This window comes from Sorex fumeus, unplaced genomic scaffold (genome assembly GCF_029834395.1).
Source record: "Sorex fumeus unplaced genomic scaffold, SorFum_2.1 ptg000010l, whole genome shotgun sequence".
In the NCBI taxonomy this organism is placed as follows: domain Eukaryota; kingdom Metazoa; phylum Chordata; class Mammalia; order Eulipotyphla; family Soricidae; genus Sorex; species Sorex fumeus.
In genome coordinates, this window is record NW_026606067.1 from 25,110,621 (window position 1) to 25,126,666 (window position 16,046).

At 55.7% G+C, this 16,046-nt stretch overlaps 1 protein-coding gene across 2 annotated transcripts in view; it reads left to right on the forward strand.

Annotated features, from left to right (window-relative positions):
* The first annotated feature begins 408 nt into the window (after positions 1 to 408).
* KCNH1 (potassium voltage-gated channel subfamily H member 1) overlaps positions 409 to 16,046 on the forward strand; it is a 68,487-nt gene continuing 52,849 nt past the window's right edge. For both annotated transcript variants that reach the window (XM_056110500.1, XM_056110501.1), the window contains exons 1-2: positions 409 to 590; positions 14,334 to 14,457. In XM_056110500.1, coding sequence (XP_055966475.1) covers positions 512 to 590; positions 14,334 to 14,457 — 203 coding nt within the window. In that variant the 5' untranslated portion in view covers positions 409 to 511. The remainder of the gene's footprint in view (positions 591 to 14,333; positions 14,458 to 16,046) is intronic.

Consider the following 16,046-nt stretch of genomic DNA (forward strand, 5'->3'; position numbering starts at 1 on the left):
AGCCAGGCGTGCCAGGCCATGGGCTGCCTTACCTATGCTGCTCGGCTGAAGCTGAATCAGGGCCCGACTTCATGAACTGGCAAGGGTACCCCGAGTCTTGGGGGTCCTGGGGCTCTGCTTGGAACAGGAGAGAAAGGCGGCTCATCGTGCCGGCCCCTGGGTGAAAGGCAGTGGAAAGGATGCGCGCCAAACCCCGCACACGGACGCCCCCCTGCCGGGCCGAAACGCCCCGGGGTGGGGTGGGGGGGCCTCGCCCAGCCCTGGGCGCGCTTCCTCGGCGTGGCCAGGCGGGGGCGCTGCCCGCCGGCTGGCGCCTCCCCGGGCGCCCCGGGTGCTCCGGCGGCCGCGCCCGGCAGGGGGCACCCCGGCCGCGCCGCGGTCCCTCCACCCACCCAGGCGCCTGCGGCGGGCGCGGCGGCCGGAGGCGGCGGCGGGCCCGGGCGGAGGAGCGGGGGGCGCATGGGGCGCGAGCAGCCGGCAGCGCCCAGCGCCCGGGAGCCCCGCCGCGACCATGACGGTGGCCGGGGGCCGGCGGGGGCTCGTGGCCCCGCAGAACACGTTCCTGGAGAACATCGTGCGCCGCTCCAACGGTGAGGGGGCGGCGGGCGGCCTGGCGAGTCCCGGGAAAGTGCGGGCGCGGGGCGCGGGGGCGCGGGGGTCGTGGGGCGCGGGGTGCGAGGGTGAGGGGAGCAGGGGCGCGGGGCGCGAGGAACGCGGGGGTCGTGGGGCGCGGGGGCGCGGGGTGCGAGGGTGAGGGGAGCGGGGGCGCGGGGCGCGCGGAACGCGGGGGTCGGGTCGTGGGGCGCGGGGTGCGGGGGTGCGGGGCGCGGGGGCACGGGGCGCGGGGTGCGGTGGGTCGGGTAGCGCGGGGGTCTTGGGACGCGGGGGCGCGGGGCTCGGGGTCGTGGGGCGCGGGGGTCGGGGGCCGCGGGGGGCGCAGGGAGCCGGCGCCGGCCACAGCACGGACCTGCCCGCGCCGTGACCGCGCTCGCCCGGCGCGCGGGGGTCCGAGGACGCGGGGAGGGGGTGCAGCATCCCGGGCGCGGGGCCCAGCGCGCGGGCGCGGCCGGGCAGGTCCGGCGCGGGAGCGGGAGCCCAAGGCGCTGCCCGGGGCGCGCGGACCGGGCCGGTCTGCGTGTGCGGAGCCCCGCGCACCGCCGCCCGGATGCCTCGGAGCCGGCCGCCCCTCACCGCTGCCGGGGGCGGGGGGAAGGGGCTGCAGGTACTTGGGACCCGCGTCTGTCTCGGCAGCCTGTCCGCCGGCACCGAGTGTGCTGGCATGGCTCCCGCACGCTCCCAGGAAGAAGCCTGCGTGCCGGGCTCTTGGCAGGGGTGCTGGAGGTTTGCCCCCGCCCTTCTTGACTCTGGTCTCTGCGTGCACAGGAGACAGGGAGGCAGGTAGGGAGACCCTGCGCACAGGGAGGCGGGTAGGGATGCCTGAACGCAGCATCCCTCTCCCACAGGAGGTGCCGGCGGCCTGGACTCTGTCCTGTGGGTCGGACGCCACGGCCAGAGGCACGTTTTGAGGAAATGACCGGAAACTATGACCTGGGGGCTTTGCATGAAGTTCAGTGCGTTAGAGGGACCCTTGTCTGTGTGGTCAGGATTGCAGGGGCCCCTAACATGTTTGCGTCACTGTGGGTGTCTCCGTTCGCGGGGCAGGAACGGATTGTGACCATCTCGAGAGCCTGGGCAGGCAGGAGGGTCTTCGTCATCTAAGAGCTGATTCCAAGCAGAAGGTGGGGGGGCACCGGCTCTCTCTGGGAGCCACCCCAAACACCATTCCTGGCACCACATGGGCCCCTGAGCGGGTCATGGTAGCCCCTCAGTAGCTCTGATGTGTTGACCGAGTTCAGGGACACAACACAAACAGAGGAACAACTAACCTAATAAATGCAGAAGAGGGTCTTGGCTGACAGCCTTCTGGTATCGCCTGCATTGGAATGAATGTCTGGCTGGCACATCTGGGCGACCTGGTCTCTACCGGGGCTCCTGCTCCTCTGAGAGGACCTGGCGCATACCCCACAGGAGAAGGAGACTTCTGGGCCCAGAAGAGCGCACTGCCCCCTTGGGCTGGGCCGAGAGCCTCCCCATGCAGCAAAGAAAGTCAGTGAAAGGAGGAAATTGGGCTATTTTTAGTGCAATACTTTGATTTCGGCCACCAGCAGCCTGACTTCCGTTAGCCAGTCACCCCTCCTTCAGAACATCAAAAAGCTACTCCCTCCCAGTTAGCCCCCACTGAGGCCCATACACCGTGCTGGAGGTGGGAGCATTTCCCCACTGCCCGTCCTCGGAGGCAGGCATTCATTCCAGTCTGACACTCAGCTTTTATGAATCCCTTTTGTGATAGCGCCTGGCTTAAGTAGGAGAACGATGGGACTGGGAAGCACCCCACGATTGCCATTATTTTGCTGTGATGGAAAAAACCCTATTGAAAAATATTGATTGTCTCCTGCTAAAATCCACTAGCATTGGTTCGGGACGTCCCAAAGTAAATAGTGCTTTCCTCTAAATAGAATCCACGAGCTCATGTCTCTGCAGGTGCTCGTCTCTATTGCTCAGGAAACCCAGTCCTTGGGACGTTTTGCGACTGGGCCATCACTCATCTTCTCCAGCCCTGGGACAGTTTCTTTTCTCCTTCAAGAGTGGCTCTGGGCTGGAGTGATAGCTCAGCGGGTAGGGTGTTTGCTTTGCATGCGGCCGACCCGGGTTCAATTCCCAGCATCCCATACGGTCTCCTGAGCACTGCCAGGAGTGATTTCTGATGCAAAGCCAGGAGTAACCCCTGAGCATCGCCAGGTGTGACCCAAAAAGCATAGGAACCGGGCTGTCGAGGCTGGGTGTGGAGTGTGGCGGCTGGAGCGTCAGGCACGGGCTGCCCTGGGCCCTTGCTTCCTCTCTGTGTGCTCACTGTCCTCATCCTGCCATAGGGAAGCAGAGCCAGGCCTTCCCTCAAAGGTCTGGTGAGACCCAGATCTGGTGAGACCCCGGCCCCTGCCCCGTCCCCACACACCGTAGGGCACACCAGGCCCGGCATGCATCGGCCTGGTTCAACACACAGTGCCACACGGCCTCCTGAGCTCTGCTGGGGGTGTCTGGGTGGCCCCTCGTACCTTTGGGGACCATGCCCCGTCAGAGTAATACGGCAGAAGGGAAGTGGATTTTCTCTGTACAGAAGCATGGAATTTCTCTGACGCGCGCTGAGTTCTCACCAGGTTTGCCAGGTCCTGTTCTCAAGTGCTCGGGTGTCTCAGATCTGCGCAAGGCAGTGGGGTGGGCTGTGTCATCAGGTTCTGCCCCCAGGCTAAGGCCTCCACCTTTGCAGATCAGGGAGGCTGCCATGGGGTTTGCGGCCTGGAGCTCGGGGACCCAACAGGTTAGGAGGCCTCGTTGCCACTAAGCCTCGCTCTCATGACTTGCCTGGAAGTCCCCCAGACCTCCCACCACTACACAACACCTTTGCTTTCCAGGATGTCCAAAGGACACAAGACTTAAGCCTCTTTCATGGACCCCCTCTGAGCCCAGTGACTACTGACGGTGGCCCCACTGTTTGCGGCTTGATAGCGGTCGTGGCACACGTGATCAGATTTGATGTGGCTGGTGGTCATACTGGGCATTGTGTCCTATTTTTAGCCTTGTGGCCACCGACCGAGACCTGCTCTGTCTGTGTCTGCACATGTGGGAGGGTGGTGGCCGACTGGTGTTCGAAGCTCAGACTCACAGCTCTTGCTGTCAGGTGCCTGCCGAAGTTGGGAAGGCCGGCAGCTCTGCTCGCCAGGAAGCTGGAGAAATTCTGGCTGAAACAGCCCTGGCGGCACCATGCCCGCCCAAGGGGCCTGAGGAACCCACCCTGGCGAGCAGGAGGGAAACACCACACATTTTGGTACAAACTCATGTAGATGTCTAACTTGCAGATTGCTAAATCAGCTGTGTTTTTGTAGCATGCTGAGTTGGTTGTTGATATAACGAATTAGCAAACAGGATGAGAGGCCCTGGAATCTGTCCTGGGATGTGTGGTAGCACGGTGGTATTTACGCAACAGAACCTGCTTCTGGTCGGCAGCTGCTCTGACGTTGGCTGTACCATGATGTCCAGCCCGAGTTTTTCGTGACGTACTTTGAGATAGCCTCCACCCCAGGCTGTATTTCTGTGTCAGAAAGTCACACCCTGTGGCCGAGGTCAGCAGGGCACAGCCTGTCCGTGTCTGAAATCTCTGTAGCATCTTCACAAGAGCAGAGGCAGGGAAGAGCCCCTAGATCAGGGGCCTGGGGCTCCCTCTCCCACATACCCCCTGCCCCCCAGTACACACACCGGGCACCTGGAGCCCTTTGGCGCCGCCCCCTTCATTTGTGGTTTGCAGTGAGCTGTAAACAGACTTAAACTGTGACTGTTTGAATGAATCTACAGCTTGGTTGTTCAGCCTCCACACAACACGTGTCAGATCACGCTTGTGGTTTTGTTGTTCTGTTTTAAGTGGCTTCGCCTCTGCTGGGAAAGTGAATCAGGTTCCTGGGGCCTATGTTACAACCCAAACACCTCTGGGGTGTCCTCCCTGGAACCGTGTTAGCAGAGGCGAGCGCGTTCTTCTAGAATGTTCCATTGCCAGCAACTGTCATGAGAATTCTTTGTCTTCTCATTTCTCCCTACCTCCCCACTCTCTGTCTTTTCTTCATGTTGCTTTTGTTTGGTTTTCCTAAGCCTCTGCTCTCCTAACCGCTCATTCTGAGAGACCTAGGAGCTGTGCTGTCCCTGCATGGGAAGATCATGGCCGACTTCTAGGACTTGCTGAGAAGAGAGACATATGTGAGGATCACTTCACCTTGTGCAAAAGTGATCGATCATGTGGTGTAAAACTGTGATCCACGTGATCCAAAACTTGCATCGGTGTGTGCCATTTCCGCTTGAGCAAGATACCCCAACGACTGAGGCATGAGAGCAGGACACCTGGCTCATGGATCTGTTGGCCTACTTTTCAGTCATAGGTCATGGAAATGGGGGGGTTTCCAGTGACCCCACGTGCTGTTCTCCTTGTGGGTTACGTAAGGGCTCATTGAGCTGCCAGCAGTCTTATTCTCACCCAGTTTCATGCCTGTTCTCATTCCCCTTCCAGCCTCTGCCTGCGATTGCTGGGCTCTCATTGTTTTCAAATCCTTTAATTTGGTGCTAAGCAAAGATGGGCTCATACTTTGAAACCAGCTGTTTAGGAGAGATGCCGGAGTTTGCTTTGGAAATTGAAGTATATTTTTCAGCTATAATTTATTAGCTTAATGTTTTAAAGAAAAAGTATTTCTGGGGCCAGAAAGATAGCACCGTGGCAAGGCACTTGCTATGTGCATGGCTGACCCCTAGATTCTAGCTACAATATTACCTCTGGGTTCCCACGCCCTGCCAGGAGTGACCCCTGCACACTGAGCCAGGGGTCCACCTGAGCACCGCTGGGTATGCAAAACCCGTCCCTTCCCCCAAAGCTTTTCTGTAGGACATTAAAATTAGAGACAAAACAACTGCCAACTGGATCTCTGGGGAGTTCAGCCTCTGTTTTGCAGAGGGTCCTGATAGTGGAGAACACTGTAATGATTCTTGTTCTAATGGATCGAATCATGGAAAAACACCATTTGGCCCAATGACTTTGGCTGGTCCTGAGCTGGAGCTGAGATGTGTCAGCTGACTTAGCTTCTGGCTCCTTACCCTCCCACTCCATCCCCACCCCCCATCTTACCAAATCATGATCCATCTTTTAAAAAATTAATTTTGAATATGGATTTTCTTTAGATTCAGGTAAATCAAACTATGTTTCTGGGTCTTGCTCTAGTGCTTATAAACAACTTCCTGTTCTTATCATTTATCTTTGGATAAGATAAATGATTGGGGGGGGGTGTCTTTGAAAGACAGAAAAAAGCCTCACTCGGCGATGTCCTGAGTGTCTGGGGCATGTGTGCGTGCACACCTGGGGATCGGGGAGCAGGTTGTGGGATATTTACGGTAGCCCCCTAAATAACCTGCGTTGGCAGAAAGCGTTGGGTGCATGTGCGCCGCGGCTGAAAGCAGCTTCTATCTGTGTAATTGCCCACACTGAGTCACTTCTCTAAGTCATTGTGCTAGTTACTTTTCCCTTTGTTATTTGCGGTAATTATGATGAAAAGCAATTTTCTAATAATTTCTCTTTTGGACTCTCTGCATTGTGCTTTCTGGGCAAATGGTTGGGTGGATTAATTTGATAGGTGTGGGGACATTGGTGGGGCTTGGCCGTGGTCCTGTCAGCTGGTGAAGTGACATGGGGGTGCAGGGGAATCCTTCCAGGCTCCTGAGAAGGTTTGTTTTCTTGTACGAACTCCAGCCAGAAAAACTGTGTGGGCTGAAACTGGAAAACTTTCCATTTAATTACAAGTCCTCTAGCAGCTAAAGACCCTTGGGGGGCACTGAGACGGAGATTTCAACGCTCATCTGCATCGAAAACTGCACGGGGAGCTTTCAGATGACAGCCAGTGAGTCTAGCCTGGCCGGGAGAGCTGTGCAGGAGGCCCCACAGCCCAGCCGTGGGTGCAGATAGCCTGCTTGGGGGGCTTGTTATCCCCCCCTACTCCAGGGCGGCTTCCAGTCAGAAGGGCGCCGCACCCTCCATTAGTGTCCATGTCCCTCCACTATCGTCCTAGGGTCCTGTCCCCCACCCACCGATGGCCAGTCCTCCTCTCAGCTCCTGATGTCTTTGGGCATCTGTAACCCCCTTCTCTGTTCTGTTTCTTTGTGTCCCACACACGGAAGTGATCATCCTGGGCCTGTCCTTCTCTCCCTGACGGCTTCACTCAGCGGGGTCTCTCCAGACCCCCCCAGGGGCAGTGCCTCATGGTTGCCTCTCTCCTGCAGCCAAGCAGCCTTCCCGTGTGCAGGTCCCAGTCTCTTCATCTGTCATCTATCCTCAGATGCTCGTGCTGTTCCGGATTCTGCCTGTGGTAAACAGCTGCAGCGAGCACGGGTGGGCTGATGTTTCTTCTGAGGAGGGTTCTGGGCCCTCGATGTGGATGCCAAGAAGTAGAATTTCTGGATGAGGTGAAAGCTAGTTTTTTGAGAAGTGTCCATATTGTTTTCTTGACTGAACCTCTAGAGCTTACTGCCAGAGTGTGGTTATTTTTTATGATTGATTTGTATTGGGGATTGGTCTGACAGTGCTCAAATCTGACAGTGCTCAGGGCTGACTCCTGGTTCTACACTCAGAGTCACCCCTGGTGGGCTTGGGAGACAATAAGGTCAGCCACTGTAAGGCGATCGGCCTACGCATTGTCCTCTCTCTGGCCCTGTTCACAGGTCTTAGTGAACACGCAACTCTGCCTAGTACCATGTTAGCTGTCCTGCTGATGTGGGATGTGGCTGTCAGTCCTCATGGTAATGACAAAGATGGGTTAGTCCTCATGTCGCCCACCTCATAGGATAGGAGCTAGTGAATTTTGAATATGTGTATTCCTGATGATGGTTAATTGGGTCATAGGGATGATGGTGGTTCTGATGATGATTAGTGGTGCTGTCAAGTGATGGCTGTGATGGTGGTGCTATCAGTGATCCTATGATGGTAGTTACAAAATGGCGACGGTGGTGCTGTCAGTGATGGTTGTGATGATCAAGGTGATGGTGATGCTGGTGGTGCCATAAGTGATGGTTGTGATGATGATGGTGATGATGCTGCTGCTGGTGGTGGTGGTGTGGTTAGTGATGGTTGTGATGGTGATGGTGATGGTGGTAGTGGTGATGGTGCCATCAGTGATGGTTGTGATGATGATGGTGATGATGCTATCTACCCTCTTTATTGTTGAGGAATAATAGATATTCTATAGTTTCTCAATTTGCTTTCTAAATATCTTGTATCTACGTCAGGCCAGTTCAGAGGCAATCTTGAGAGATTATGGTCTTGTTGCTTAAAAAATATCAGTTATGGGGCTATGCCTGGTAGTGCTTAGGGCTTACTTCTGGCACTGCTGGGGGACTTTGTGTTGCCAGAGATTGACCAGGTCAGCTGCAAGCAAAGCAAGTGATTACCTGCTGGACTATCTCTCTGGCCCTGTCTTTGCTTTTCTGAAGATCATTTTGTTCACATGGTGACTTTTCTAGTTCAGTTCTGCTTGGCTGCCAAGTCAGTCTGCAGGAAGTAGTAGGTAATGCAGCTGTTTGTGTTTGGACGGGCACAGATATCTCTCCCTGGGGTCTGGAAGGGCTTGGCACTGCATGAATGCTCTTGCCTGGCATCTTAGTCCCAGGTATGGGGCCAGCCCTGGGGGTACAGGAGGTTCAGCTCAGGAGGCTGCTGCAGTGAGGTCCTGATGCTAGATATCTCCACTTTCTCAGGGGACCCCACATCTGTGCCTGTTCTGGATGCCAGTGGGCAGCTGGCTCAGGTCCCCTCCTCTCACTCGCCTGTTCAGCTTCACAGATCAGCTCCTTCACGAACCTTCATGTCTCAGGGAACTCTGAACCCAGGCCCTGGCCCCTCATGCTCTCAAAGGGAAAGCCCTTCTGGGTGACTCCAACCCTCTGGGTTATGTCAGGGAGCTGAGGGTGAGCCCTGACCTGGCCTCTGGGGCACTTATCGCCCTCCTCTAGTTGCTGGGGTCTCTGGGCAATTGCCCTTGATGGCCGCTGATCTGTAGGGTTCAGTCTGCACTGGGGAGCTGTTGTGTTCTCTGGGTTTCCACACAGCATATCACCAGACCCAGTGACCAGCTGGCCTGCTGCTCCACGCACGTGTGTGTGTGTGTGTGTGTGTGTGTGTGTGTGTGTGTGTGTAGGCTCCTTTTGGGCCTGAGATCCATCCTGTTAGGTCTTGGTCTCTGTCCTCTGGTCCTGGGGTCCCTTTGCTCTGGGTAGTGATGGCTGCCAGAAGCTGTGGGCAGTGGAGGCTTCTGTGTGCCCCTAGAGATCAGTAGGGCATCTTGCCCACCTAGGATCACTTGGGGCTTCAGACTAGTGTCCTTGATTTGTGTCCTCTCTGCCAGGCCTCGCTCAGCTTCCTCATGTGGGGACAGGATCGTCGGAGGAGAGGGCTGGGTGTGAGCGGGCAGAGAAGATGATGGTGAGTGGAATCCAGGGGCTGATGCCCGCGGGCTCTCAGACTTGGTTTCAGGGAGAAAGGGCTGCGCCATGCTGTCCCAGCTGTGCTGAGCCAGCGGTCTGGGCCCCTGTGATACTGTTCTATAGCACGGAGCAGAGAGCAGACGTGCCTGAAGGTTCTTGTAGAAATTGCCCTTATCCGAACCTACTGCAGTCAGCCCCACACAGCCCGAGTCAGCCCCAGCCTGGACACTGTTAACCCGTATCCCTTCGGAGATGCCAGCACTGCCCCGCCAGGTGTCCCAGGCCAAATGTGCCATCGTGGTCCTATATTGGTGACCCCCACACATATAGGATGTTCTCCTGGAAGGTCATTTGTAGGGCACTGATTTGTAGCTTTGAAATGGGAGGAATCTGGAATATTCCCTAGTTTAGGTAAGATGGTTCTAACGGTGCTAAAGTGTGTGCTATTGATGTCCAAAGTCACTGCACACCTCCCTCACCCCCACCAATGTGCCTAGTACTCGCCATTGCTGGCCCCATGTCACGGCCGTTCCCGAGTGACCTCTGATCTGGCTCCCTCCCCACTGGGTAGTCAGTTCTGTGATGCAGGCCCAAGCATCTGTCAGTGTTCGGGGGCTGTCGTGCCTCTGTTTCCCTCCTGTCCCTAGGCCAGAGAGATCAGCCAGGACCTGTCCTTCTCCTCTGACATCTTCCACCTCACCTGATCCCTCGGCTGCGGCCTGCCGAGCCCCAACCTGCCCGTCTTCGCCTCCTCTCAGCGAGAGACTATTCTCGTTCCCCCCGCCCTGCCCCTGCAACCCTTGTTAGGACCCATGTGTGTGCAGAGCTGGGGCAGGCGCTGTGCGCTTATGTTCCTGCAGGAGGCAGGTGGCTTCAGGACGAGGGCGCAGTGAAAGTCCTCAGCTCACCAGGCTTCCAGGCCTTGCCTCCGAGCGGCCCTGCGCCTCGTGCCAGTCACACGGACCGCTCGCATGAGGGATCAGCTCAGAACTGCTAGTTCCGTGGTGACAGTCCTAGAGGGCGGTCACTGAAGAGGGACAGAGCAGAAGACCGTTCGGTCTTCTGTGCCTTGGCTCTGGCTAGAGGAATTGCTGGTCGTCTTTCCCAGGCTCCTGGGCGAAGGGGCACGGCCCCGGGCACAGCAGCGGCTTCAGATGGTGCCTTCCCGAGAAACTGCTTTGATAGCTGTAATTTGAGGTTTATCCTGCATGCTAGATCAAAAATTTAACCAATACATTAATCACTTCTTATTAAATTCATGAAAAATTGAAGATACTTATTTTTGTCCAAGTAATGCATGTTGATGGTTAAAAAATCAAAGTGAAGAGCTAATAACAAAAACCGACCATCCTGTGCCTGGTGTCTGCCCACCCTGTTCACCAGAGGCCACATGTGCTAATTTTAGCCATTTCTTGGGATCATTTCTGCTAGTCTTTAAATAACATGCATTATGGCTATTTCTAGACTGATCAACTTTAGATGTTCTCCATTGACATCTACCTATTGTAACTGCATTTTTAGCTCATTTTATCTGCTTCCCGCTCTCCTCCAAGTGTCATTCTATGGCTTCCTTGTTTATTGTTTGCAACTTAAATACAAATATTTATCCCTTTCTTTCTTATGGATCAGCTCTAGACCTTTAACCTCTCTTATCCTGAGGCTTTTCACTTGCATTTTCAGAACTGAAGAGGCCAAATGAAAGCATTTGGAAAATGAGATGGTTCATGGTTTGACCCTTGGGTGGTACCAAAAACCGGAAACCAATCAGGAGTTTCCTGGTTCTGACAGTGACTGATGGGGTGCGCTCAGTTTCCTTTTTCTGCTACGTCTGTCTTGCTTTGATTTTTTAACTTCTTTCCTGCATCCCTGATTACATCCCTCTACTGACTTTGTGGTACACCAAGCCAGCCTCTCTGGCCCAGCTCTTTCTTGACTTCTCTTTTCAGTCCTTCCTGGTGTCTGCTTCCTCCCTTCCTGTCTCCCTCTCTCTGCTGCAGCCCCCCCCCCCCCCAAGTAACTCCTCCAGAAAGACTGAGCTGTAACCCCTGGGTCTTTCATGCCTGAGACTGGCTTTATTCTGCCCTACATTTGACGACAAGTATCTTTATTCTTCCTGTGCCTTTGATTGTTTTAATTGCTGAGAAATGATTTTTGATCTTTCTAATCCCATCCTTTTGCTCCTCCTGTTAGATGCTTGTTGTTCCTTTTTAATCAAATTCTGCATTGTATTATTTTCATGTTTCTTATGTCTCCCTGGAGACTTAATTCATCTTCAACATGTTGAGTGTTTGGGTTTTACCTCTTTTTAGTTTTAGGAGCTCTTTATCTGTTCCCTGTGGTTAAACAAACAGCAGGGTCTGAGCTTTTTTAATGAATGTTACATTGGTGGGGTTTCTGACGGCGCTACTTAGTTTTTGAAAAATGTTCTGGGCTGGGGATGTGCTCAGGGGAGGAGGCCCTGGGTTTAATGCACAGCAATGCATGGGCCCCCAAGCACCAACAGGAGTGCCCTGGTGCTCCAGAGCACTGACATCGAGCATTGCCACCATGATCCCACTTCACTCAACAGTGAAATCATTTTCTTTTTTTTTTATAATTTTATTTATTTATTTTTTCTTCCTATATTTATTTATTGAATCACTGTGGGAAAAGTTACAAAGCTTTCAGGTTTAAGTCTCGGTCATACAATGATCAACCACCTTTCCCTTCACCAGTACTCATGTTTCACCAGCAAGAACCCCAGTATACCCCCCCACCCCTCCAAATGCCTGTGAGGCAGATGATTTCCACTTAATTCTTCTCTACATTGATTACATTCATTATTTCGACAAAAGATGCACCATTATTGTTTAGAATTTCACCCCCCAACAATCAGAATTCCTGAAAAGGCATTGTGAAATATTTTGTTTTCTATAGCTGGTTATGAGAATCATATAATGTCATATAATGATTTTGGATTTCTGCAAAGAGCCAGATCATTACGAGATTGGTTTCTGTGCATCTGGTGTTATGGCTGTGCCGGAGAGCCACTTGTGGGGGGCAACTCGTGACCTCAGTAGGGCGTAAAGGACGAGCCGGTACCGCCCCCCCCCCCTTCCCATGAGATTGCAGTTGTCCCGTCACCGCAGGCTCATACCTGGCTTTCCAATAAGCTCTGAGGCGGTGGCCACCTTATATGTGGGCCAGATGCATTTCTGCCAAAAGCCGCTGGGTTTCGAGATTTGTTTCTGAGTCTCTGGGATCATGGCCGTTAATCAGCTTGATCAGGAGCCAGAGAGGCTGTTTGTAGGAGGCGACTCGGGTTCTTGTTGGGATGGGGAGGAAAAGGCCGGTTCCACCCCCATGTGGTGAGGCCCCACACATCTCGTCACTGCAGACCCAAACCTGACTGTCCAGTGGCCTCTGGAGGATGGCAGTCACCGGGCCGCCAGGGGGAACAGGCCAAGGCATGACACCTATTCTCACCTGGAGTGGCCCAGAGTCAGTAACCTACTGCAGGAACAGGACGCATTTCTGCCAAAAGCCTTTGGGTTCCGAGATTCGTCTCTGAGTCTCTGGTATCATGGCCATTAAGCAGTTCAATCAGGAACCAGAGAGGCCATGCCTCCAATTATATAGCTGAGCTGGAGGTGGTTTGTGGGTGTGTCTCCCACATACCTAACTTTTGGCCGTTTACTTCCTTGGTAAACTTTGCTCCAAGTTTTTGGGGTCTGTTCAAAGGCACAGCAGCAATTTTGGGGTATCTGAAAGTCTGACGGTGCCATCAGGCTGCTGATGCACTCGCCTCACAGGTTCAGATTGACCTGATGGCGGCACCATACCCTCTGTGAAATCATTTTCTGAGTTTTGTTTCTTTCATTATTTTTGCTTCACTGTATCCACTTAATATTTTTGGGGGTGATTTTGCTTCTTTTGGGGGGGTGGTGGGGGGCTTGGCCACACCCAGTGTTGCTCAGGAGTTACCCTGGCTCTGTGCTCAAGGATCATTTCTGGAGGGCATCAGGGATGGCTTGTGGTGCTGGAATCTGCTGTGTGCAGGTCAAGTGCTTTAAACCTGTGCTCTCTTGTCTCTCTGGCCCTGACTTTACCTGTCAAAGGTACATCAGCTTTCATTTTTAGTTTTAGTGGTGACTAGATGGGAAAGCAGATGAGCTCACCCGTGTCCACCGTCCTCCCCAGCAGCTGCTCTCCCCTCTGCATGGGCTCAGTGAGGTGCTGGCCAGGGAAATTTGGTCCTGCTCTCCGTCTCAAAGGAGTCAGCAATGGTGTCAGAGGCCAGCCAGACAAAGGGGTGCGGCTCCCGTGACGTGCGGGAACCCCATGCGTGTGTGCAGATTTGTGAGAAGGGCTTCACCCTGCTTTGCGCTTGCTCAGGCTCCTCAAACTCTGGCACTAGTGGGGAGTGACCCCTCTCTCCGGGCATTTGGCCAGGCACCCCTGTCCCTGCCCTTGGCACTGCCAGAGAGCCTCCCGCAAGGGCAGACAAGTGACCAGCTGAGTGGGGCAGCCCTGGGCACGAGTGGAGGCAGAACCCCAGCATTCCCTGTGCGCCTGTGCGTGTGGGTCCCCTCCCCTGCCCTCGGCAAGGCTTCCCACAGAAACCGTGTTGTAATGCAGTGACTGTTCTTCTGGGAAAACATTTCTGAACCCCTGCCCTCCCGGATCAGTGCATCACGTGATTTTACTGTTTTGGGAGGGGAGGTGGGGGACTTGGAGCACACCCAGCGATGCTCAGGGTTGCTCTTGGCTTTGTGCTCAGGGATCATTCCTGGCGGGGCTCAGGGATCGCATGTGGTGCTAGGACCAAACTGGGGTCCGCCACGTGCATGTCAAGTGCCTTAAAAACCTGCCTTACAAACACACGCGAGGCTGAGCCTGGCACATCCCTGCAGGAGTGAGTGGCAGACTCGGGGCGCCTTGCAATGGGACGGCCTTGGCACTGCGCCTCCTCTCGTCAAGAGATCCAGGATCTTCTGGAGTTCGTTTGGCAAAGCCCCAAAACGGGAACCAACCAGGCCTTCAGCAAAGTCAGGGATGAGGGCAGGCCTTCCCTCAGTGGGGGCCCCCAGTGTCCGCGGAGTGTGTGGCCAACTGGCCATGCAGCGGGGCCTGCAAAGCAGCCACTGTTGGGACCTGCAGCTCTCAGAGTGGATTTGATGTGGGACAGCTGGGCTGGAAGCGAGCGGGTCTGGAGGTGCTGGCTAGCAGTGCCTGCCCCACGGAGTCCCCACCCCCGCTCCTTTCTGACCTGCTCCTCCCTCTGCTTCTGACAGACACAAACTTTGTGCTGGGGAACGCGCAGATAGTGGACTGGCCCATCGTGTACAGCAATGACGGCTTCTGCAAGCTTTCGGGTTACCATCGCGCCGAGGTGATGCAGAGGAGCAGCGCTTGCAGGTGTGTGGCCGGGGAGTGTCCACGCAGTAGCCCGTCCCCGCATGCTTGGTGCTGGGAGGGGCGTGCACACAGGCAGGTGCAGGATCGGGGGACGCGGGGGGGCCCTTGCAGCTATAAAACGGAGACCCAGGGGCTGGAGAGATAGCACAGCGGGTAGGGCGTTTGCTTTGCACGCGGCCAACCCGGGTTCTATTCCCAGCATCCCATATGGTCTCCTGAGCACTGCCAGGAGTAACTCCTGAGTACAGAGCCAGGAGTAACCCCTGTGCATCGCCAGGTGTGACCCCAAAAGCAAAAACAAAAAAAAAACAGGGACCCAGAGGTCGGCACAGAGTCCAGCAGTGAGGGCTCATGCCTGGCATGTGTTCAACCCAGGCTCATCTCCCAGCAGCACCTGGCCTCCCAGGTGTGGTTCTGGGCAGGCTGTTCTCGAGCCACAGGGCCCTTGCACTCATCCGACTGCCTGGTTGGCTGAGAAGCCCCTGTGGGGTGCCTGGACCTCCTGGCTGCCGAGTGCCTTGCATCCCCAGTTTAAGTGCTGGGGAGGCAGTAGATACGGCCGTGTGTGTGGGAGCTGGGATCAAGGGCAGGTGGCACCAAGCTGGAGGGGTGTGCGCGTGTGGGGAGCTGGCACCCCGTGGGGAATGCTGCTCTGTGGCTCTCTGCTCTCTGTGATGCAGCCGTGGGCGGAAGGCCGAGCGAGCCCTCCCTTCCCCTCCCTTCGGTCCTCAGCGCCTGGGGCTGGCTCCCCAGACTAGGCACAAGCCGGGCCCGAACCTTCCGCAGAGTTCTCCCAGAACCTTCCTTCTCCCAGAGCTGGGCCTGGGGCCGTTTCCTGGCGGGACTCAGCCGAGCGACTGAAAAGCATGACACTTTTGGGATTCTGAGCCATTTTCTTGAATTTTTGAGGTGGGAAACGGACTGTTTGAGTTCGCTGCTGCTGCCCCTCTTCTGAAAGGCCCCGAGCTGTTCTCTGAGAGCGGCACCCACTCGCCTCTGATGCTTTTTTTTTTTTTTGCCGGGGGCGGGGAGAGGCACATCCAGAGGTGCTCAGGGGTGACTTCTGGCTCTGTGCTTCAGGTTCTCTCCTGGCAGGGTTCAGTGGACCATGCAGTGCAGGGATGGGACCAGGGTGGGCTGTATGCAAGGCAGATGCCTTCACCCGGTGCTGTTCATCCCCCAGGGCAAGATTCTGATTTCCCTTCTCTGGAGGGGGGTGACCGTGTGCCTTTGTGCCCTCGATTCTCCTGCAGTTCAGGCCTGTCATGGCTGCCTGAGGCCTTGCATGCAGGTGCAGGGCTCTGAGCCCTCCCCTCCCAGCCTGCTCACAGCTGCTGTGCTCTCTGCCGCTGACTCACCTCTCATCTGCATGGGGCACCGCAGCTTCAGCAAGCAGCCCCCCCCCCCATGAACCCCCTCCCCTCCTCCCTTCCCTGCTCTCTGTTTATGTCTCTGTGTCTCTGGTCTCTGCTTCCTGTCCCCTCCCCTGCTGCTCCTCCCGTCAGCCCTTCCCGCCTGGCCTGCAGCTCCCTTGCCCCCAGGCCTGTCGGGCCCTTGGGCCCAGCTGCTGCCCACTGGGCCCTCAGGGG